The following is a 22,170-nucleotide window of genomic DNA, read 5'->3' as shown; positions in this document are numbered from 1 at the left end:
CATGGGTATGGCAGATTGCTGGACGCGTACTACATACAACAAACCATAGCCCTGACGCTTTGAGAACGCCGCCCGTTTCGTGCATACCGTCTTCTCCATGACGGCTGGTGCTGAGCGAAAATCTTTCGGCCCAAACCTAATTCACCCCACAGAATCCAACGCTGTCCAGACCCTAAGCGGAGCCAGCAAACGTCTGCGTCTGTGACTCGAGCCGAGCAAGCGTCAGGCAGCCTGTTCGTCCTTCAGCCTGTAGGTGTTCAACTTCCATGATCCCTGTGATCCGCCAAGAGGCCGCCCAGTGCGAAAGCGACGTATTCGCTGAGACTCGGCCGGGACAGGCGCTGTGACGAAGTGGCGTCAGCTCTCCGCACGATCCATACGTGTTTCTCCCAATGACGATCAGAGGATTTTCGCTCTGGCGCAAGCCCTGTCCAACTCGTGGACAAGTCGCGCATTTAGCAACGTCAACTCCACATCGCTCGCCCTGACTGAATTCTCCGCCTTTTTCTGGGGTCGGTGGTCTTTTCACCGCATCGTCCCGCCTGTCCCCGTACACCGTCTCTCCTGCATCTCTCCTGCACCTCTACGCATTCGCCACTCCTCAACACCAACACCCACTGTCAAAATTCCCCTTGACAGTAGGGCTGGCGCCAGATAATGCCGTGGCCCGAACGCCAGATTCCGAGACGCCCGCGACCGCGATAAGACGCTTCTCCGCAATCCATCATCTTCGCTTCATCTATGGCATCGCTGGATACGGTATAGCCCAGTGCACGACATGGCCGCCACCAGCTTCAATGGAGATTTTCCCACGCGGGGTCCAGTTGTCATGGGCGTTTCGGCCGCAACGCTGGCAATATGCTCAGTATTCGTCGGCCTTCGCCTGGTGTCCAGATTTTTGGTGGTGCGAAAGCCGGGATGGGATGACTATACGATGATCCTCGCATGGGTAATTGCTTTTGGCGCCTCTTTTTCCATATGCTATGGCACGACAAAAGGATTGGGACGCAAACAAGAAAACATACCACAAGAATGGCAGGGGCCAATGAAAGAATCATCCTATGCCTTCTCTGTACTCTATGTATGTACTCGACATTTTGCATTGCGAATACCAGAGCTAAGATGCAGCAGAACCCAGCTCTTATGGCGACCAAGACCTCGATTCTCTTGTTCTACCTGACACTCTCCAAGACTCAGAAATTGTTTCGAAGAGCTACTATCGCAACCCTTGTCGTAGTCAATGTTGGCGGACTGGCGCTAACAATTCTTAACATTCTGCAATGTCGGCCCGTTGGTGCTGCATGGGCTTCTCGAGTTCCTACTACAGCACATTGTACCAACATCGTGACAATCTACCTCTCTTCGGCACCGCTAAACATCATCACCGATTTGGCCATCCTGTTCCTCCCGATGCCTATACTCACCAGCATGCGCCTGCCTAAAAAACAGAAAATTATCCTGGTTATCACGTTCGGTTTCGGCATATTCGTAGCAGTTGTCGATGTCATCCGTATCGCATATCTTCAGCAAGCTCAGCGCAACACTCTCGAGGCAGCCCAACGACAAACTACAGAATCAGGAAATGAACAAAGAAACACGGGGGATTTCTCGTGGTTTTCCTCTTTGTCGTTTATGTGGAGCGCTGTCGAGATCAACCTGGGCATAATGTGTGGCTGCGTTCCTGCTCTGAAACCACTAGTCAGGAGATTTCTCCCCAGCTGGGTTCTTGACCACACAATTCGCGACACAACAACACAAACAAGCGATGAACATGTCCTCCATCCCGATATACTCGATTCCCGAAGGCACTCAGATCTATTGACACCTCCCACGTCCCCGCTAAGCAAATCTGGTGGAGGCCGTAGGAGCGGTGGTGACGAGCCGATGGCTATGATGGATTTTCTTACGACACCCGACATGACCGAGCTGCCGCAACTGGGAACACTGAATACAAACGCCACATTCCGCACTCAACGTCAACAAGTGACGTTCTTCGACTTTGTCAATACAGGCCAAAAGAAGAACATCACCTTGCGAAGCAATCGAGAGTCGATATATCCCGTACTTATGGTGACTGTACTTTTTGCAGTTTGGGGATTTGCCTATGGATTTCTGGACGTCTTGAACTCTCGGTTCCAAGAGGTTGCCCATACAAACGATTGGCAGACGGTAGGCCAGCACTCTGCCTACTATACCGGCTACTTTGTGGGGCCTTTGACCTTTGGGCGACTTGTATTCAAGACTTGGGGATTCAAAGCCTGCTACATGGTCGGATTGTCGGTCTATGCTTGTGGGGCTCTCGTATTCTGGCCGTCCGCCGTGCTGAATTCTTTTCCAGCATTCCTGATATCCAATTTCATCGTTGGAGCCGGACTTTCGACCTTGGAGCTCGGTGCAAATCCCTTTATAGCTCTTTGTGGGCCACCAGAGTATGCAGAGGCACGGTTGAACTTGTCGCAAGCTGTTCAGGCAGTCGGTAGCATCATCTCTCCAATTTTGGCGAAAAAGGTGCTCTTTCCCGCAAACGCTGCGAGTTTGATTGATGTGCAGTGGACGTATCTCGGCATCTCGTTTTTCAACATCGCCCTTGCCGTTATCTACTTTTACGTACCACTTCCAGAAGCCACAGATGATCAGCTCGAAGATGCTAGCCAGCGTACTGTGCCCCATGCACGCGAAGCTACAGTCAAGCTTGGATCCAGGTCCGTCAAGGTCCTATGGATAAGTCTAGCTATGGCAGTCTTTTCGCAGTTCTGCTATGTTGGAGGTCAGGAGTCTACCTCTACTTCATACAACGATTATCTCAGTCACGTCATGCCCACTATTGATCCTGTATCCCAACAAGCCTACGGTCACACCGCTTTTGCTGTTTCTCGATTTCTGGCTGCATTCATCGATATCTGGGTCAAGCCACGCTACAGCTTGTTGTTCTTTTACCTTGGAGCGATTGCTTTCGCAGCAGCAGCAATACACGTCTCCGGCTCCACAGGAGTAGCAATCATTGCCATGGTAATGTTCTTCGAAGGTCCAATCTTCCCGCAGATTTTCGCCCAAGGCATCCGCGGCATGGGCAAGCACACCAAAGACGCCTCTGCCCTCCTCGTCTCCGCCATCAGCGGCGGGGCCATCTTCCCGCCCATCATGTTCGCCATCCTCAAGACGGAAAACTCAAAACTTGCCTTCTGCGTCATCGTCGCTACCTACTCGGCCGGCGCCCTCTACCCGCTCTACCTCAACATTGTCCCCGCAGCCCGCAGGCTATCGGACCCCGTGCGCGACGAGAAAACAAGACGCGAATCCGAGGCTGAGGAGAAGCAGCGGCGCGGCTCGTCGCACGTTGAGAAGCTGAGGCGATGGAGCAAGGGCAAGAAGAAGAGTAGCATTTCAAAGGAGAACCAGGAGTTGCCGTCTATAGAGCATCGTGAGCGGCGCAGTTGGCCAGAGGGATTAGCGCCCAGAAATGATAGTTTGGCTATTGAGCCCGTGAGGACGAATACTCCTACTACTACCGGTGGTAGTAGTAACTTGAGTGTGAGGTGAAGTATTCCGTACTTCCTCCTCTATCCTATCTTTTATCTCTTTTCCTTTTTTTTCTTTCTTCTGTCAACGTCTTACGCATGATACCATAAATTTCCCTTCTTTTTCTTCTTCTACCTCTTCTTATCTTTTCTTTGGTCCATGTAACAATAGTGCATTCTTGCATTTTGTGGCGTTTCCCCCTTCTGGTACTTTTTCTTGTACCTGGGCCGTTTTCCTTTTCTTCTTTACAGAGATACCATGGGAAGGATGGGAGGGCTTCTTATTCCTGGGTCGGCATGTAAGTTTACGGACTATGGTATGGGGTTGGGTTGGCTGATGGGTAATTCTATGGTTTATATACCGTGGGGAACATACGGGTCGGATGATTGGTCGTCTTTTGACCGGTTAGACCTGTGTATGGTATGGGGTAGAGGTTAGGGTATGAAAATCAAGAAAAAAGAAAAAAGTGCAGAGGCGTTGGTCAATAGTGCTGTGGTGCTTACTCGACGTGGCAGGGAAACGACTAATATACCTATGGAGAAGTGAAGTGTGTATGTTTGATCAAGGGAGAATCGAGGCATGAAGATTAAACAAAATAAAAAGTCTGGCTAGTCATCCATTCACAATCTTATCATGAGTAAACAGAAGAATGGTATATGCTTTCTATGCTTGATCGAGTTATGTGCTTGCTATCGTTATTTCCTATGAACAGAAAGTGCTGTAGAATTACAACGTGTCTAATGCCACAAGGAAGAAAATGAAGTGAAAAACGCCATATCATGCCTCCATTCCACATGTCTATTGTTCTCTTATGCCTTTTCCAACTATACAGTTTGCGCGTGCAATGCTACGATTCCAAAACTTCAGATATTTCACAAGGCCAAGACAGCAGCAAAAGCAGCGGCCACGAGACCAAAGTACGCAGGCTGCAACTGCACATTTGCCGCAGACGTAGTACCACAGCACTTACGATTATACGTGACATTGTTAGCGCGAGCCGCAACTTCGAATACCGAGCCATTAGTCGGACCCTCGTTATAAAAATCGACGAGTAGGAAATTCGGAGGGCGGCCCCAATCACCTAAAAAAAAAGCCAGACATGTCAGTTACTTTGGTCTGATTTAAAAATGTTCCAGGAAAGAAGCTTACTGGTGCAAGTATTAGCCATAAGACCCAAACTACCGAATCCCTCTACGCCATTCGTCTGCTTAATTTGAGCGACATTTGGCACGAGGAGATTGAGGCCAGCGAAAGAAATCTCAGCGTTCAGGTTATGGTTTGCCATGTACAGGACGTCTCTCATTTTGTTCTCAGACATGCCTTCGGGTCTGCCGAGGTTGCAAGGAAAGTTCTGGTCGGTAGGGGAAAAGGGAGTCTCCCACATGTTGTAGAATTCCCAGAGGAGGTAGGGGACGGCATCAGTGTCGTAGTTGTAGTCGATGAAGGTGATGACGCGGTTGTTTTGGAGGATGAGTTCCCCGAGCGTGGGCCAGTCTGCAAGTTCCATGGCGGTCTTGGGCGGCTGGTAGATGTACTTGCGGAGACCAGAGGCTTCGATTGGGTCGGCAAAGTTTTTGGCCGTGACGAGGGGTTTACCGTCTGCGGTTGTCTTGTCCCAGTCTGAGTTTCCGAAGAGGATGGTGACTACGTCGAAGGGGTGGTCCTCTACCCATTCGGTAACTTGGCGGAGGTAGTCCTCGACAGGGCCGGCATTGAGCAGGTCGCACGAGGAATGGCAGTAGTAGAGAGTGCCGTTGACATAGTGGGCTGAGCCCTGAAGCATTCGAATGCCGTCGTCAAGCTGTTGCTTTACCGAGTATTCTTGGTTGCGCGCAATGTTGTTCTTGCGTGTGTAGGGTGAGTTGTGGGCACAGACTTCGGTGATGTTGGAGTACTTGCGGTCACAGAACTCAAGGTAGTTGTTGCATGGCTGTGTGTTAGACGGCAACGCAGGAGCCGTGCCGGTACCTGTTGGCGTGATGGTCCTGTTCCCTTGTCCGATGTTGGTGACAGGTTCCCCAGAGGTTATCGTGCCGTTGGATGACAGTGTGGCGCCTGATGAGGCTGAGAAGGCAGGTGACGTAATTGTCGCAAAAGTACTGCCTTCGAAATCGGAGGGCACAGTTGGGTTGGGGACAGCATCGTCACCTGTGAGACTCGGTTGGGATCCAGATAGTGTGATAACCGACACGGATGAGCTACTTTGGCCTGCAGCAAGACCCGCAAGCCACACCAGCGAAAGAAGGGCTCCTTTCATGATCGTCGCAGGGGTTGGACGCTCTCCAACTTTATTTCGGTAACGCTTTGGAGAAACAAGAGCAAGCAGCTACTGGGCGGCTCAGTAAAGGCGGTGACGGTGACAGTCCAGTTGTGTAGAGGAAAAGACGAGGAACGAGGAATTGGCGAATGAATCAGGTGGGTGTACGGCACCGTTTCAGGGTGAAGGGCCTGGTCGTCTATATTAGGGTTCCATGCAGCCCCGGGCAGGAGAAAAGGATTCAGGCTCAACAACAAACGGATTGCCAAGATATGATAAACACTGAGCGAGGAATAAAAGTAACACAAGTGAAGGGGGGCCCTGGGGGCAGATGAGGCGATGGGCTGCAGCGATTGTTTTCCAAGCGCGCGAACGGGCCATCGGCAAGAAGCTGGGCGTGACGTCGTCCGGCAATTCGAGACCTGGCGGGCCTTTTTCCACTCAACGATCTGCAGTAGGCGCGCAGAGGGTCTCCTTACGACACGTCATGTATAGGCTGCGCCTGAAACGCCGGGTCTGCACCAGAGCGTCTAGGTAGGGCTAGCTTGTGAGAATATGGCCTATTGAACCTTGATAGACATAGTACAAAACTACAATCAAACTTGACCATATTGGTTTCTATGTTTTCCTCACTTGCTACGATGCTGACTAGTGCGGTACTGACATGTGGCTGTGGCTGTGTCGCACTCGGGGTAATGTGGCTAGCGTGGCTGAGTTGCGGTCAACATCTCCACATTCAATCCTCAACAGGGCATATGTACGCGTAACATACTATGTACATCAATACAATTCAGTTCGCTTTTCACAAGGCCTCCTCAGTTATTCACTTTCACGCGCTGGCCCCTCCACTGCGAAAAAACTCCTCAAACCTACTCTTGCCTCGTAGCGCCTCAATCTCCCTCTGCAGCACATCGATTCGGTAATTCTTGAATGCCTTTTCAATCCTCGCCCTACTCTCTGGATCCTTCGTAATAACCCTTGATGCGCTCGCTGTTCCTGTCAGCAGCCCTAGCTCACCCCCAAGAAACAAGCCGCCGACGGAGAAGAAGAAGTAAGCCGCTGCGTCGCCCCAGCGCGACGGGCCGCTGACTTGCGCCGTGATGTCGGGAATCTTCTCGGTGCGCCCGTCAGCAAAACGCACTTCTACAGGCTTCTCCATGGCCCGGAACGCTTTGAAGTAAGCCAGCCGCATTGCCCGTAGACGGAATGCCGTATAGATGCCAAGACCAAGGCCTAGTGCTGACCCGATGGTCGCGTTTCTCGTCACCTTTCCGGCCGCACTTTTGAGCGTGTCGCGATCTTGCTGTTGGAGGCTGTTCTGAGTTAGTCTGATCCTCTTCTCCAGGAAACCAACAGTCTTTTTTACTTACTCATGCTGCAAGTGCTCTTCAGCCAATTTCTGCAGGTCTTTGGACTGGCGGTCGCGGAATGCTGCTAGTGATTCGGCCATGGTGTGTGTGTATAGTTATGGATGCACCTTTTTCTTTGTGGTTGGTTGACTGATCGACAGGTCTTGATGATTCTCAGATGACAGCTGCCATATACATATATGCTATTGAACAGTGACCAAATTTGCACGTAGTTTTGTTATATAATGGTCGAAAAGTTCAAGATGCTTCTAGTTCGCAACCATGACATCATGCGGACTTGACGGAACCGAACCGAACCACGCCATCATCGAGCTTGCTCGAGCATATGAAACCCGCTGTCATGCTCTTTAGCAAATGTAAGCGGGGTACATGGTTCAAAACAGAATCGATTGGCTTGAGCTCCAGATGCTAAACCTAGGTATGCTATGATCTGATTAAAACAAGATTTCCACCGTGCGTGTCACATTCCCCTCAAACGCCATATCCATTCAGAGCCTTTCAACGCCGCGATACATGCTAAGCTGCCAACAGTCGAAATATGACTGAGCGCAATCCTACCCCAAAAAACCACAAGACGGAAACCAATATGTCCTACAGCTTGGCTTGAGCCTCAGGCTCTGCTGCGCTAGCCTCTTGGTTTCGAGTCACGTTACCCGTGCCGGTACCTTCACCAAAGAAAATGACTTCTACCGTCAGGTCATCCCTGTATCGTCGAGAGAAGGGGCTTGGAAGTGTGAGCAGAGCGCTCAGCTGATCTTGGTCCTTTCCTCCAAGTGCGTTTCGCACAAGATGGGTCGCGGCATTCTTGTCCTCAACTACGAAGCGCTCGTTCAGGCTGGTCTTAGTGCCCCACTGTTGTTGGCGGATGGGTGCACGTTGACCTTCTGCCGTGTCTCCTGCTTTTTGTTCGACAGGCAGTTGCTTCTGGGTAGACCACCAGCTCTTTAGCCATGATTGGGTCTGAGAACCTTGGCCCCCTGAGTTGCTCTGCGCATCGAGCCACTGGCCAACTAAACCAACAACTTCCTCGTTGGTAAGCATTTCCCATAATCCATCTGTAGCCATGACGACGAAGTCACCCTTTTCAGGCTCAATCTTGGTGGTAGTGATAATGGGTTCAGCAGTAACATAAGGTGGGGTCTTGAGTAGCGCTGATGGCGTTCGTGCAAAATAGGACTTCTTCAGTTCAGCATTTGTCTCGAGCGACCATTTGTAGTAGGCATCCCCAAAAGCGCGAGAGGGCTCCAATCCACCTAGAACACGGCCATTCCGGACTACATTGGGCTCGCCGGGGTGTTCTCGGCGTAATCGCTCTGCTTCACTTGTCGTTCCACCAGTCTGATCCTCTGATAGAGGGGTTGCTGTCCATTTACCATTTTCGCCTCGTCGACCAAGAATAGCACGAGAGTCACCTGTGCAGGCAACCCTCAAAAGCTTCGACCGGCTGTCATAGAAGGACAGGAGAGCGCATGATCCGGATAGTGCAGGGGCAAGTAGCTCGGCGGCGGCGACCTTAGACTGAGCCTTTCGTACTTTCTTGACAGACTCGTGGACTATTTCGTTGTCTAGCTTGGTGAACCCGGTCTTGATTGCTTTGTCGATTGCTTCGGGACTTGGAAAGTGCAGCGAAGGGTCCGCAAGGGCGGATTTGTAAGTCGTGTTGAGCTCGCGTGCAACGTAAGAAATCAGCGTTTGACGGAGTTTGGCTGAAGTGACCCAGCCACTACATCTAGTTAGCACAGCATTCGTATTTTGTTGGCTTTCGGCATACCTGTGACCGTCGAATACGCCCCAGAACATCCAGTCGCTGGCAGATGCGCCATTGTCGGTAGCAGCCAGATTGGACGGGACTTCGATAATCTTCTCGGCGTGGTCGTCTTCAATAGGATCATTGCTGGGTATTTGCACAACGTCGTATCGCACTACGCCCTGACCCCTTCCCACCAACCATGATTCTTCGTTCTTCCTCAGCTTGGCTGTGGCTTGGTCCGGGTCCAGCATCTCGAGCACTTTCCTGCCATAGTCATCTGTCTCTTTTGAGATGGGCCCAGTTCCAGTGATTGTGCCCGTGTACAGCTCTCCAGGCCCCACGACGAGCGCCTTCCGCGTAGTCTCGCTATTGGCAGCACTGGTAAGATTTCTGGCTTGGTCGGCGGGAGAATGCGAATGGCCCGTGGAGTCGTTGCCGTTGTACGCAAAGAAGGCCCCAGAGGCAACGGCTGCAGCCACCAGGGCACCCGTCAAGGCGCGGAACTGCATGGACGAAGTAAGGAGGGGAGTGGCACGCTGTCGGGAGGCATGGTGAGCCCGGTGGGCTAGGCCATTGCTTGGCACAAAGACGCCGACACGGGTGCGAGCGAGCTTACGCAGGCACGGGCGGCGTGCAGAGCGAAGCGCTTGAAAGGCAGCCCGCATCTGGCTGATAGCGTGGATAGGCGTTACTGGAAGGGTAGGTGAGGTTGACAGCGAGGGTAGGCTGCGAGCAGTGAAATCATGGTGCAGCGTGGGATGAACGCTTAGTCCAAGCGCTTACCCGCCGTGGGCCCAATCACGCCCTAACCGTACAAATGGCGACTAACACTGAAGCCACACTCCCGAGTACGTCATAACCTTGCCTTTGACACACAATTCTCCGGACAACAAGATGTCTTCGCGAGCGCTGCGCAGAGCCCAGCGAGAACTCGAAGAGAACCAGATTCGGGAAAAGTTAGCGCAGGACAGCCAGGATGAAGAAGAGTCAGAGCCCGAGGTGGTGGCAAGGACCGGCGCAAAACCGAGTTTGTTTGCTATGTTAGGTGACGCTGACGACGGCAACGACGAAGATGAGGACGATGAAGATGCAGAGCGTAACGTCGAGTCCGATACCGGCGGTCCCGATCATCAAGAAAAAGCCGAGTCTGTACTTGCTCCAAAACCATCCAAAAAGAGCAAAAAGAAGAAAAAGAAGGCAAAAGCAAAGGGCAAGGCTGCCAGCACAGCCCAGAATGCTGCCCCAGTTAAGAGAAGGTCGGATTTGGATGAGATTGATGAAGCTCTACTTGCGCTCAATTTGACTGCGAACGGCCAAGTAGGTGCTGAGTCGGACCACCAGGGTGCCGTGGTCAGTGAAGAGAAGAAGCAGTTGTTTTCCGCATTGAGTGTTGACACTCAACATCTGCACTCAGCCAACGAGATGAAGAAACTCTTTGGTCGAGCTGCTCTGCAGAACATTGACGACGAAGCGCGCCCCAGACAGCGGGGCCATCAGGGTGGGATTGCAGCTGCCATTGCAGGACGCAACGCTCCCGGTGGCCGCAACCTTGCATCTCTGAGTCTGCGTAGAAACATTTTCATTCAAGGCAAGGAAGAGTGGCCGCGTGCTACATCCGGTGGTCTTGGAATGGAGATTGTTGAGAAGCGGGCAGATGGTACTGTTGAGTACAAGTTTGTGCACAATCGCATGTACCAAGATGTTCAGCGACAGTTTCAGACATGCGTTGCAAGCATGGATCCCGAGCGCATGATTTCACTCCTCCAGCACAACCGTAAGCTGGCCCGTTACCCTGACTATGTGCAATATTAACCCTCCCTGCAGCATTCCATATCTCGACATTGCTTCAGGTCTCTGAAATTGCGAAGCAGCAACGCGAGAATGCAGCTGCGTCTGATATGTTGGAACGTGCTCTCTTTACGTTTGGTCGCTCTGTGCACTCAACCTTTGCTGCTAATCTCGCGGCTGGCAAAGCACGGCTAGATTTTCGCCGTCCAGAAAATCGTGAATTCTGGCTTGCTGTTTGGCGTTATCTCGGTGCATTGAGCACACGTGCAACATGGCGGACGTCATTTGAGTGGGCTAAATTGCTGCTCGCCATGGACCCCGAGCAAGACCCTTACTGTCTCCGACTTCTAATTGACCAACTAGCTCTAAGAGGTCGGGATGCTGAAGGGCTGGTCAGCATCGTTGAATCAGACCATTTACAGCGGCAATGGAAGATTCCACCAAACCTGGCCTATAGTGTTGCGCTCGCTCACGATCGCATGAAGGAACCACAGAAGGCGCGGTCCGCACTCCGCACTGCCATCAAACAGTACCCATGGCTAGCAGCGAGGCTGTGCAAGGAGCTCGATATATCGCCAATACCTAAGCCTGTGTGGGGCAAGGAACCCAACGACGACTACCAAGAGCTGCTCTGTCAAATGTACGTGCCAAAAGCAAAAGACTTGTGGAACACGACAGAAGGCACCACGTTACTGGTGGAGATGTGTTTTGCATCTGCATCCGAAGGGGAACTAGGGGCAGGCGAAAATCCGTACTTGCTTGCTCAAATACCAGAAAACGATCTCGCGAGGCATGTGATATTATCAGACAACCAAGCACTCATCTCACTTCTAGACGTACGTGTCAAGTCCAAATATACCTCTGTGTCCGATCCACTGCCTCCAGACGACAATTTGGAGTCTTATGACGCTTCAATAAACGGTATTGCGGCGGGGCGTCCACGAGACCCGGCCGTGCGACAGCAGCTGGTGGCTGAGTTGGAGCGGTACCGGGAATACTTTGAGAGGATAGGCATCGACCGGTTGATGCAACAAGGGCTAAATGAGCACGACTTGATAGAAGCACTGGAGGAGGCAAACAGCAACGTCGAGGAATTTAGGGCCAACACTGAGGGCTTTCAGCTGGTGCGCATGAGGCTCGCACAGGAGGGCGTGCAAGTGGTATTCGACGAGCGTGCTGCGGACCGGGGGGATGAGCCTGGATCGGAGACAGATGAGGACGAGCAATAAGCAAATGGGCACGAGCACAGGCACTCTGGCGAGACATGACGCCAGCATGGTGGTGCCGTGACATGGCATTGCACGTACATGTAGACGTATACATGTGCGTACTTATGTACGTATGTAGTTTGCATGTAGTAGTGCTATGTATAGCAGACATGACTAAGTAATTGTGCAGCCTCGCTGCGCCGCTGGCAAGTCTCGAGACATGGCGAGTGTGGCGCTGTCGAGCCAAATGAGAGACGGCCATGTCTGTGCTCGGCTCGCTAAGAAGGCCGAGAGACCCTGATGGCGCTCACGACTGTGACGTACCCAGGGATTGCTGATAGCCGCCTTTCCATATCGCCTTGGGGGCCCGCTCTCCAACCCACACGCCCGCGTCTGCACGTGCGAACATACTCTCATCGCCCTGCATCCCCTCTTGTACTCACACATCGCCGCCACTTGTCCTCCCCCCTCATCGCTCCAGTTCCCCGCCCATCTCACCTGTCGCCATGAGCGGCGTGCGTGCTCACCTCGCCAGCCGGCTCCGCAGCTCCTCCCTGTCCGCAGTCCCCCCTCCACAGCACAGTTCCAACTACTCTCACGACCTGGCCAAGATTGCGTCTTCCATCCTCTATCGCTCGCCGCTGCCTTCGGAAGAAGGGAGGCCTGTTTTCATCCTCAACGCTGCTGCCCTCCCGGACTCCCACGACGCCGATTACGACCAGCTGCTGCCCTATGTCCTTGCCCGTCTGCCCGAGGAAGACGAATTGCTAAAAGGCTATGAATATGAAGTCGTCTTCTTTGCCGGAGACGGCGATGGCTCCGCAACCAGCAAGAAGCACAGGCCGGGCTGGGGCTGGTTTCTGCAGGCCTATCACGTCCTGTCGAGGGCCATGCGCAAGAGACTTCAGCGACTATACATCGTGCACGAAAAAGCATGGGTGAGAATCCTGACTGAAATATTCTCGACCATTGTCAGCCCCAAGTTCAGGAGGAAGATATACCATTGTACGCTTGCCCATACCATTCTGCGCATCTCCGTACTGACTAGATGCAGTGTCCAGTCTCACTCAACTTGCCCGTGAAATTCCTATCGAGAACCTTCTGATTCCCCCTTCCACTTATCTCGCCGATCGCCGTGTAACTGAAAACATTTCCGCATTCAATAGCAGCGGTAGGCGCGCTTTTGGGACCCGTAATCCCTTCCCTGCGACCAGCAATGGCAAGACCCGCTTTCCACGTGTTTTGAGAGAGACGACCAGCTTCGTTCTCATGGAAAAGAACATCACTTCGGAAGGCTTGTTTCGCGTGCCTCCCCACTCCAGATTGCGCGATTCGCTCAAAGAAGCATATGATAGAGGTCAAAAGTACATCATCTGGAAAGACAACGATATTATGCTGCCAGTGCCTCCCTACCCTCATGCAGAACATCAGGATGAGATACTAGCCGAGCTGCCTCCCACCGATGCATACTCAGTCTACATGGCAGCCGCACTCATCAAGGCCTGGTATGCTGCTTTGCGCCAACCAATCTTCCCCACGGAATCCTACCGGGACTTACGTCGGCTATATGGAAACGGCAAGGAGGTTTTTGAGCTTGAAAAGCTGACCGATCTCTTCTCGCCAAAGTCTGAATGGTCTTTGTTGCCTGGAATATCCCGTGAAATCCTTTGCCGTCACCTTCTGCCCCTCACGAGTGCAATAGCGGCACGGCAAGAAGAAAACAAAATGACTGCTGAAAACTTGGCTGTCTGTTTCGCTCCAGGGCTACTCTGCGGTCCTGATCAGCTTGAAGACGCCAAAGTGTCTTCCATCATAAGGAGGGTCCTCACTCAAGCAATTGAAATGTGGACTGATGGATTAAGGGAAGCATGTGGTCAGAAAGAAGAAGCATTTTATGCAGAGCTGAAGCTACCCAGTGATCAGAATGACTGGGACGATCCTGTCGAGGATAGAAGAGACTCAACAGACAGTGAAGTGTCTTTACCTGACCAGATAAAGGGCATCACCTTACTTGACAACGAGAAACCGTCGGCTTCACACGATCCGCGTCGAGGTCAACAAGACGAGAAGCCACCCCCTCTTCCACCTCGATCTCACATGCCATCTGCCAGGTCTTCTATAGATTCCATTCAGCGGAAGCCTGCACCGCCACTCACAGTGCCTCCACGTTACTCTACTGTCGTATCAGATGCCCCCGACGATGTTGCCGAGTCGCCCGTCACCTTCGCCGCTACTACCGATGGTTTCGCTCCCCGTAATGATAATAACAGCGCCGATCAGCCTCCAAAGCTCCCACCACGACGGGATGCCGAATCAGATGAGAAGAAGTCTGGTATGAACAACCCAGTTCCAGTTCTTCCTATGTCCGCTTCTGAACGCACAAAACAAGATGCGCGCTCACCAGTTTCTGCTACTTCTCCAGTGTCTCAATTCAATATTCCTAAGAGGAAGACCCTGACTGCGACGCAGATTGACAATGTCGAGAAGGCCGTCGTCGCGAACAATGAAGCCCACCGAGCACAGCCTGTAGGCGGCATGGCGCTTCCTGGGCTCACGGGTAACTATAACAACAATAACAAAGCAGACACGAAGCGCAGTCCGTCTTCTATAACCCCATCTGTCAAAGATGACACAGCCACCTCGCCGCAGCTGCCGTCACCTCAAAGTGCTGTGTCAGCACCAGCATCAGAATTCCGCCGTCCAAGCGTCCCTTTCACTGCAACTCCTTCCAAAATAAGCCGTAGTCCAAGTATCAACTCCCTCGCGCGCCCCGTGTTTCCAACTACCCCTCAAGTCCCCATAATAAGCCACCCCGTGCCGCACAACAAGACGTCGACATCCACTCTCCCCGTCCCATCTGCCACACCACGTCTCCGCACCCCGAGCCCGAGCCTCATGCAGCGCATGCCCAGCTTCGAAAAGTTTAATAAGAACTCTGCGTCATCGCCCAAAGATGACGCTGCCGAGTTGTCGGATGGAAGCGTGTCAAGGGGCAGGGCGACGCCGCCAACGACACTGAGGCCCACCAAGATCACTCTCAAGAAACAGTCTGTGGAGGACTTGAGGCGGTTGTATGAGGAGCGTGCTGGGACAGCGAATGCGCTTGTGCAGGCGGGCAAGCAGAAAAATGGATGATTAAGGCGTTTAGTTTCTTCTTTCTTGTTTTTTCTTATTCTCTTTTTCCATTCGCTTGTACATAATGGGATATGCTTCTTCTATTCGGGGGCCAGAGGGAGAAGGGGGACGTGTCTGGGTGGTGTATAATGTATACTTGTTATATCTGAGTTAGGAACATACACATAATGTTAGTATTCATGTATTACTTTTCATTCCATTGAATTTGCCTCGTGTTTCTTGACATGACTTTGGTGTAATAGTACGTAGTGAGAAAATCACAAGACGTAAGAAAAAAAAAACATGGAACACGTTGATCAACGACAAACATAAATCCAATGCTTTAGTACTTTAAGCTGTCTACGTATGCAGTACACACTATGCCACCCCATGCTTGACTTGCACCATGCATTTCGTATCTCAAAGCAAACACATCGTACACAAATACCGAAAAAAAAGCATAACAGGCCTTGATACAAAAAGACTCGCTCTTGCAAGCACGAGGGCACAAAAGATTTATGCCATACGTACGGTACAATCATGTCCATACTTCCGTATGCCTTGCAGAAAAGAAAAGTGTTCCCTCCCTCTTCAGCTACACCAGCCCGACAAGATGGAAACTACCCATGAGTTCCGAAGACAGTGGTCGTAGTATGCTCTTCCTCTCCCTCAGCCTTGGATCTCGATGTCTGCCAGCCCATGTGCCCAGGCGCTGCGTCCGCATTCTGCCACCATGTGCTATTATATTCATCCTGTCCATGATGCCCGCGGTGCCCATGATGTCCATCGTGTGCATCTGAAGGGTACCCCACGCCATCTGTTGGCGCGGCATACGTTTGTCGGGGTGCATACGAGTGCTCGTGCTGGCTGTTTGGAGCAGAATACACGTTTGATGCAACGCCCGTGTTGAAGCCGTTGACGTGGCTGGAACGCCAGTCTTCGTTTATCCTGAAGCCATCTCGTACTAGACGGTCATCTAGATTGGTGCCACCATGTAGGACACTTTCAAGGCCCATGGGACCTATTTGCTGATAATTGTGGCGGGGCAGGATGGGGCCAGGCATACTGGGCATGGCTGGCGTGTAGTGTCAGAATATGCTCAAACTAGGGTTTGAGGTGGTCTACTTACGATTCCAGAACATGGATTCTGCCGTGTCTGCAGTGGGTGATGTTATTGAGGCGGACATGTTGGTGGCTGACGACATGGGCTGCGCGTACTGGTACGGAAGCGACATGTTGGAGTTATAGTTGCTTTGGATAGGCTCGTGCCTGACTGCGGGAGATGCGTGGCGTTGGGTAGCTACCACACTGCTTGGTCTCGAGTGTGCGGGGTGTGTAGCCAAATGCATCATGTTTTGAGGGGCAAACATCGACAAACTCTCTCGCCGTTGAGACTGAGCGGAATGGACTGTCCTAGGCCCTGTATGATTAACACTACTGGCCGTGGAGTTCGGCATCATCAGACGAGCATCTTCCGGAGGACTCATATGCCGATGTGAATTTTCTGAGTCGTTCTTCGGTAGCAATGTTGAATTACTGAATTCCTCCGGAAACGGCAGATTCCAAGTCTTTGCCAAGTTGTGGATGATTCGAAAGGCCCTTGCGCCAAAGTAATGGCATTCGTGAATATCTTCAAGACCTTGTAATCCTTCGATGAGATTTTGCCGAGCCACCTGGTTTTCTTTGGAATAGAGCAGATGTATTGTACAGACAGTGAGCAGCACATGTACGACGACCAAATGCGCTTGACGGAAAGTGTAAAATTTCCGGTGGATCCTGATAATTCTGGACACATTGTTGGCTGCGTCAATGCAGATGTCGCGTGGGCGGATGTCGGATTGAATGAGATCGACCTTGAGTAAGGGTCGAAAGAGATGAATAATATTTGTATAGTAGAACATGCTATGTGCTTTGTGAGCTTTCTTACAATTCCAAGAGAGAGAGAGAGGAACAGAGGGCTGTTGGACATACTGTAATGCTAGAATGTGCGGTTGGGGTTCTTTGTTGCCCTCGATTCCCAACGAGATTGGCAATTTTCTGTACCAGGCTTGATATTTGTAGTAACAGTCGAGAAGTCTTGTGCTAGTAAATCGCTCTTTTGGAGCAAAGAACATGTGGTTGTTGTCGTTAATGAGTTCTGAAAGCGTTGAGAGCTCTTGTAGGAACATGCGAGAGGTTACAACACCGCTACCGGTGTGTGAAGTACCAGGAAACGCTTCTGGGCCGCTTGTTATCTCGTCAAGAATAGGCTTTTCTAGTGTGATTGCAGATCGGGGGATTTGGGTGATTCGTCCTGTGGCGATTGTCCACACACTTTCTTGCATTAGCCAACATTATAATGGTGTCTGTGAAAATATACGTACTTTTCTACGGTAAAGCAGCCCCAGAAAGTAACTTTCCGGACCTCGATTTCGCTGGGTGTCAAACCAAGCGCATTTTCTACACCATAATCCAAATGTAAACCGAGTTCGACACACATGCGTATGCATCGCCCGATGTAGGAGAAACCAGAGCTGTCTCTTCCTGTGCTGGGCTCACGAAGTGACATTATACAAAGCGCTTGTACTGTCGTGAGACTCGGGGTTTCATCCTCGAACAACAACCGCCTGGCTTCTTCGAAGAAATGATCTCCTGCTGTGCGGAAGTTGGATGGATCAGTACGACCAGCGGGGTCGTCTGTCATGTGGCAAGCATATGCGCATATGGCATTGACGAGCAGAGAGCAGCAGTACTTGTCGCGGCCAGCTCTGAAGTCTTTGTAAAAGCACTCTCGGCTAAGGAGGACGTAGAATGGATGGCTCCATGTAAAGTAGATGTCGAGTAGTCTCTCGACAAAGGCTAGGTCGTCAGTAACATTTGTCCACGTTGATCCCTGACGCTCTGGTTGGACACTGCTGATACGAAGCTGACCGCCACTGAAGTTTTCTTCTTCATGGACGAGGCTCAGGCTGGCAGAGTGTCCAAAATGTCGGCTTTGGCCAGAGAGTGTTACAGCGGGCTTGCCGAGTATTACGCTGAAATCAGACTCGAGGCTTTGGCCCTCTGTGGGCGTGTTGGGGGCCAGGGTTACGTTCTTACGCCATGTCTCTGCCAGGGCGGCATTGTCAAGGTCAGGGTTGCCTCGAACGAGCTGGATGAGCTCGGTGACGTGGTCCTCTGGCAGCTCCCGGAGGCAGTTGAGGATGAAATCGGCATTGGACGGGCCTCCAAGGGCAAGGCTGGTGACAGAGGAAGCATCGCGCTTGGTACCTGCGTTGTTAGAGGTTGCCTGTCCGGCCTTGGTACGCCGGCTCTCGCTTTCAGCGTCATAGTAGCATTCAGTCTTGTAAACGGCTGTGCAGGTTGCGCAGACGGGCGTGCCGCCGTCACACTGTGGACAAAGACGTCAGCAAGGGAGCAACCCACAAGGCTCTGACAGGTGGCCAGACATAATCTTGTCAGTATCACGATGCGTGGAGCAGTCCGCGGAGGCGAATATTGACAGATGAAGCTATGCCCCTGTTTATTGTTACGAGGTTGTGCACCGAGAGGTTACTTACTTTGGACTTGCGTTTACGACATGGGACACAGGCAGATTGCACGCAGCGACGCTTGGTTGTCTTTGCGTCTTGAGGGGGAGCGTGGTCTTGGCTGTCTCTGGCAGAGGAAGCGGCAGCAGGTCCGCGAGGCATTGTTGGTCAGCGAGCAGGAGGAATGTCAGACCACACGAGGCTCCGAGGGCGAATCTGGTTATGACATTGTCTGATTTAAGGTGGAGAAGTATGTAGCACGGGAGATCAGCCACTTGGAGGGAGAGAGAAAGGCGATGACCAATTAGGTAGTTGTGACGTTGGAAGCCTGTTGCGGCATCCAATGTGCCTGCCCTGGGGCGTGCCTTGGCGGGTTGGATATAAGATACAGTTACATGTATGGATTTTATGGCCGGGTGGCGAGCAGGGATGGGCCAGCACCGGGCGGGCGGCGAAGAGGGTCGCTGAGGCTAGCAGCATGGCCAGACAGGTATGGACAGGATGTTGTGCAGTAGCCAAGCGGCGGACAGGGCAAGGAACATGGCAAAGTGGCACGCAAGTGGGAATTCGAATCGAGAGGCTAGAATCCCATGAGCCCCCCCGTCAGCTGATCGCCCCGTTGGCGCGCCCTTGGAGCCCGAGCCCGTCGCCAGCCTTTCGCGGATATGGGAGCGACGCGATACCGGAATCGACGTCGCGGGCCCAGGCAGGGGAGCCACATCGGGCCATCGAGTGGGGGTGCCTGGGCGGTTTTGCCTCTACACAGAACAGCCTCAGGTCCTGGACGAGCAGAGATTTTCTGAGCGTCGTGGTCGCTGCTCCTCCGCACTCAGGCGTGAACTGCTGCTGCTGCTGCTGCTGCTGCTGCTAGCTCCGGCACACTAGACCGAGCGAATGCGCTCCGTGGGAATCAAGGCCTCGCCATGCCGCGGCACCAGACAACCTGGATCTGCTGCCGCGGTGTCACCGCCGACCTGCGAGGACAGCACCGCGGTGGCAGCATCGGTGGCAGCAAAACTATGTGTGGACGGGTAGCTTGTTTGAGACGAAAGATGATGAGGGCAGATGTGCGACGGCCATGTTGGTGGGCGACTACAAGCGAGCCCGCTGCCTGTCTCTGATTGGTGGACCGCCACCCGGTGGCTGAGTGCCGGCAAGTACTGGTCTACATAGTAAGTGCTCGTAGTGCCTGCTCCTCCGCTCCTCGGCCGCGACCGCGACTCCGACTCCATCCCAACCTCTACAATCGCAGCCGCCTAGCTGCCCTCCACCCGCCCTAGACTGAGACGTCGCGGCCGCTAGCTAGCCTGCCCACCCATTACCGTGGTTGCGTGCACCGCTACGTCCAGCCCCAGCCCCAGCCCCAGCTGCATCCGCATCCGCACCCGCACACGGTCGATGTAATGCCTTCGATTGGTAATCTCAACGCCCAAAACTCCTGTCTAGAGTACATGCAGCCGCCCCTCTGCCACGCCTACTCGTCACCCCCGCCCTGCGTCGGGACCGGCACCACACCCTTGATCACCGGCAGCAGGCTCCGAGCGCCCTGTCGCGCCTGTTGAGCCAACACTGCATCCATGATCACCAATGCCGCCATGCTCTCTACAATGGGTACGGCACGGGGCACCACACACGGATCGTGTCTGCCCTTGGCCTCCAGTATCCCGTCCTCTTGGTCGTATGTCACCGTCGACTGGGCTTGCCCAATAGTCGCCGCAGGCTTGAATGCCACATTAAAGTAGATGGGTGCCCCATTGCTGATGCCTCCTTGGATGCCTCCCGAGTTGTTGGTCTTGGTGGTGAGCTTGGGTTTTGAGCGGAACACCTTTGCAGACGGGTTCTCCCCCGCGGGCACTGCGGGCGCCTTGATGAATGGGTCGTTGTGGATCGACCCGGGCACCTGTGCCCCTCCAAAGCCAGATCCAATTTCAAATCCCTTGGTCGCTGGAATCGACAGCATGGCGTGCCCCAGCTTGGCCTCGAGCTTGTCAAAACATGGCTCCCCCAGACCTGTTGGGCAGTTCCTGATGACACAGGCCACTGTGCCGCCAATGCTGTCCTGCGCATCTCTATATTTGGCAATCAAGTCTTCCATGCGCCTGGTAACCTCGTCGCTCGGGCAGCGCACTGGTAGGTACCCATCTACCTTCTCCCGCGTAATGGTGTCGACGAGTTTCAGGAACTCTGGGTTTGTGGATGCAGTTGGATGCTCGGGCGTAGGGGGGAATAGGAACTCGTTTCCAATCGAGTTTGTGAATGCAACAATTTCGATACCGTAGGCTTCACGCAGGTACTTTTCGGCAATCGCGCCAGCCGCTACTCGTCCTGGATTATGTCAGCCGCAATGCGCCTTGAACGTGCAATCGACGACGTACCAATAGTCTCACGAGCACTACTCCGGCCGCCTCCAGAGCTAGCCTTTACTCCGTACTTCTCCAGGTACGTCCAGTCGGCATGGCTCGGTCGCGGGTACTTGTCCATGGTCTGGTTGCCGTAGTCTTGCTTGCGCTGGTTCTCGTTCATAACCCTTATGCCAATCGGCGTGCCTAATGTTATGCCAAACTCTGTGCCAGACTGTATCTCAACCCGGTCCTTTTCATTGCGTGGGGTGGTGATGGCTGACTGGCCCGGTCGGCGGCGCGTCATCTGGGGTTGGATGTCCGCCTCTGTGAGCGCCATACCAGGCGGGCAGCCGTCGATAATGGCACCGACCGACAGGCAGTGGGATTCGCCATAGCTATCGTGAATTCAGTATGTGCGCCTTGTGTATGTAGAGTGGATGCGTACGTGGTGACCCGGAAATGTGTTCCGAACGTGGACATGGTGGCTTCAGCGGAGGGGTACCGATTCGACTGCCGGGTGCGGACGGGACTTGATATGGGAAAACAAGGAGAAGCTGTGATCAACGTCCACAGAAGCTGCCTGGGGAGTCTATAAGGGTTGTGTGCGTGTAGAGTATATTGCAAGTCGGGCCAAACGCGTGGGCTAGAACGACCAACGTCAGAGTCACTCTAGGAGTTTTATTTTAGTGGAGCTTGGAGCAGGGTCGTCTGGGTTTCCGAAGTCGGCCGCCGATGGCAAGGCTGCTCTGACTAGAGCCATGTTGCTTCCCCATCGGACGCCTTGAGACACAACAACACAAGTCAGCCAGGTTTAAGAGAAGATGGGATAAATGATGGAGACATGCTTGAAAGGAGCGCCGGTTGTGTGATTTGACAACCTGCTGCAATGCCATTGGATGGGTTCGCGACAGGTGCATTATACATGGCTGTAAGCATGTGCTCAAGCCAGAAGCAGGCAATAACGTCTTCTGTCAATAGCTGCATACAGTAACACAAGACATGGCAAATGCCGTGTCTCCATCTCTGACATGAGCGACAACGTGGAGTCATGGATGCCGAATGTCGCCATGGTCACGTGATCGGTTAATCAACATACATGAGTATGTACTTGTGGACACAACTAGTACGCAAGTACGCATGCGTTGTTCTTGCATTGTTCTTTGCCTGTGGGCAGGACGTGGTTGGTGAGTAATCAGGTGGGGGTCCAGCAAATGGAAGGGTGATGCCATAAGGGGCCAATCGTGCAGCTGTGCATGGCTGATAGAATGGCGTCAGATACCTCCCGTTGCTACAGTACTCATTGCTCATTGAAA

The 22,170-nt window shown here is 52.8% G+C and overlaps 7 protein-coding genes across 7 annotated transcripts; 2 read left to right on the top strand and 5 right to left on the bottom strand.

Moving 5' to 3' along the window:
• Window positions 1–778: 778 nt before the first annotated feature.
• PSV08DRAFT_407760 (major facilitator superfamily domain-containing protein) lies at window positions 779–3,775 on the top strand (the record flags this gene model as incomplete). The annotated part of the gene is made up of 2 exons (XM_014221233.2): window positions 779–1,081; window positions 1,132–3,775. The coding sequence occupies 2 exons, from the start codon at window positions 779–781 to the stop codon at window positions 3,538–3,540; spliced, it is 2,712 nt and encodes a 903-aa protein (XP_014076708.1). The 3' UTR covers window positions 3,541–3,775.
• A 378-nt stretch (window positions 3,776–4,153) lies between these two features.
• Window positions 4,154–6,080, bottom strand: PSV08DRAFT_407759 (PLC-like phosphodiesterase). The gene is made up of 2 exons (XM_014221232.1): window positions 4,669–6,080; window positions 4,154–4,600 (listed from the first exon to the last, which is right to left on the bottom strand). The coding sequence occupies exons 1-2, from the start codon at window positions 5,774–5,776 to the stop codon at window positions 4,392–4,394; spliced, it is 1,317 nt and encodes a 438-aa protein (XP_014076707.1). The 5' UTR covers window positions 5,777–6,080; the 3' UTR covers window positions 4,154–4,391.
• Window positions 6,081–6,472: 392 nt separating this feature from the next.
• Window positions 6,473–7,226, bottom strand: PSV08DRAFT_399516 (uncharacterized protein; the record flags this gene model as incomplete). Its single annotated transcript, XM_014221231.2, has 2 exons — window positions 6,473–7,089; window positions 7,147–7,226. The coding sequence occupies 2 exons, from the start codon at window positions 7,224–7,226 to the stop codon at window positions 6,606–6,608; spliced, it is 564 nt and encodes a 187-aa protein (XP_014076706.1). The 3' UTR covers window positions 6,473–6,605.
• A 138-nt stretch (window positions 7,227–7,364) lies between these two features.
• PSV08DRAFT_196521 (phosphatase 2C-like domain-containing protein) lies at window positions 7,365–9,601 on the bottom strand. Its single transcript, XM_014221230.2, has 2 exons — window positions 8,918–9,601; window positions 7,365–8,869 (listed from the first exon to the last, which is right to left on the bottom strand). Exons 1-2 carry the CDS (start codon window positions 9,559–9,561, stop codon window positions 7,738–7,740), a joined length of 1,776 nt encoding a protein of 591 aa, XP_014076705.2. The 5' UTR covers window positions 9,562–9,601; the 3' UTR covers window positions 7,365–7,737.
• Window positions 9,602–9,790: 189 nt separating this feature from the next.
• PSV08DRAFT_368754 (transcription factor 25) lies at window positions 9,791–15,027 on the top strand (the record flags this gene model as incomplete). Its single annotated transcript, XM_014221228.2, has 5 exons — window positions 9,791–10,670; window positions 10,721–11,844; window positions 11,998–11,999; window positions 12,404–12,897; window positions 12,947–15,027. 5 exons carry the CDS (start codon window positions 9,791–9,793, stop codon window positions 15,025–15,027), a joined length of 4,581 nt encoding a protein of 1,526 aa, XP_014076703.2.
• A 298-nt stretch (window positions 15,028–15,325) lies between these two features.
• Window positions 15,326–18,677, bottom strand: PSV08DRAFT_217247 (fungal-specific transcription factor domain-containing protein; the record flags this gene model as incomplete). Its single annotated transcript, XM_014221227.1, has 5 exons — window positions 15,326–16,081; window positions 16,136–16,908; window positions 16,978–17,319; window positions 17,370–18,376; window positions 18,546–18,677. 5 exons carry the CDS (start codon window positions 18,675–18,677, stop codon window positions 15,627–15,629), a joined length of 2,709 nt encoding a protein of 902 aa, XP_014076702.1. The 3' UTR covers window positions 15,326–15,626.
• Window positions 18,678–19,732: 1,055 nt separating this feature from the next.
• PSV08DRAFT_359670 (chorismate synthase) lies at window positions 19,733–21,499 on the bottom strand. Its single transcript, XM_014221226.1, has 3 exons — window positions 21,303–21,499; window positions 20,891–21,252; window positions 19,733–20,840 (listed from the first exon to the last, which is right to left on the bottom strand). The coding sequence occupies exons 1-3, from the start codon at window positions 21,335–21,337 to the stop codon at window positions 19,990–19,992; spliced, it is 1,248 nt and encodes a 415-aa protein (XP_014076701.1). The 5' UTR covers window positions 21,338–21,499; the 3' UTR covers window positions 19,733–19,989.
• Window positions 21,500–22,170: the final 671 nt, after the last annotated feature.

Source organism: Bipolaris maydis (assembly GCF_028858645.1).
Source record: "Bipolaris maydis strain C4 unplaced genomic scaffold PSV08scaffold_3, whole genome shotgun sequence".
Taxonomy (NCBI): domain Eukaryota; kingdom Fungi; phylum Ascomycota; class Dothideomycetes; order Pleosporales; family Pleosporaceae; genus Bipolaris; species Bipolaris maydis.
This window is presented reverse-complemented; position numbering and strand designations above follow the sequence as displayed.

Coding starts and splice junctions, on each gene's coding strand:
- PSV08DRAFT_359670 (XM_014221226.1), bottom strand. CDS start 21,337: ATGTCCACGTTCGGAACACATTTCCGGGTCACCAC. Junction 21,253..21,302: donor ACACATTTCCGGGTCACCAC/GTACGCATCCAC, acceptor AATTCACGATAG/CTATGGCGAATCCCACTGCC. Junction 20,841..20,890: donor TAGTGCTCGTGAGACTATTG/GTACGTCGTCGA, acceptor GACATAATCCAG/GACGAGTAGCGGCTGGCGCG.
- PSV08DRAFT_196521 (XM_014221230.2), bottom strand. CDS start 9,561: ATGCGGGCTGCCTTTCAAGCGCTTCGCTCTGCACGCCGCCCGTGCCTG. Junction 8,870..8,917: donor GGCGTATTCGACGGTCACAG/GTATGCCGAAAG, acceptor AACTAGATGTAG/TGGCTGGGTCACTTCAGCCA.
- PSV08DRAFT_407759 (XM_014221232.1), bottom strand. CDS start 5,776: ATGAAAGGAGCCCTTCTTTCGCTGGTGTGGCTTGCGGGTCTTGCTGCA. Junction 4,601..4,668: donor TATGGCTAATACTTGCACCA/GTAAGCTTCTTT, acceptor CTTTTTTTTTAG/GTGATTGGGGCCGCCCTCCG.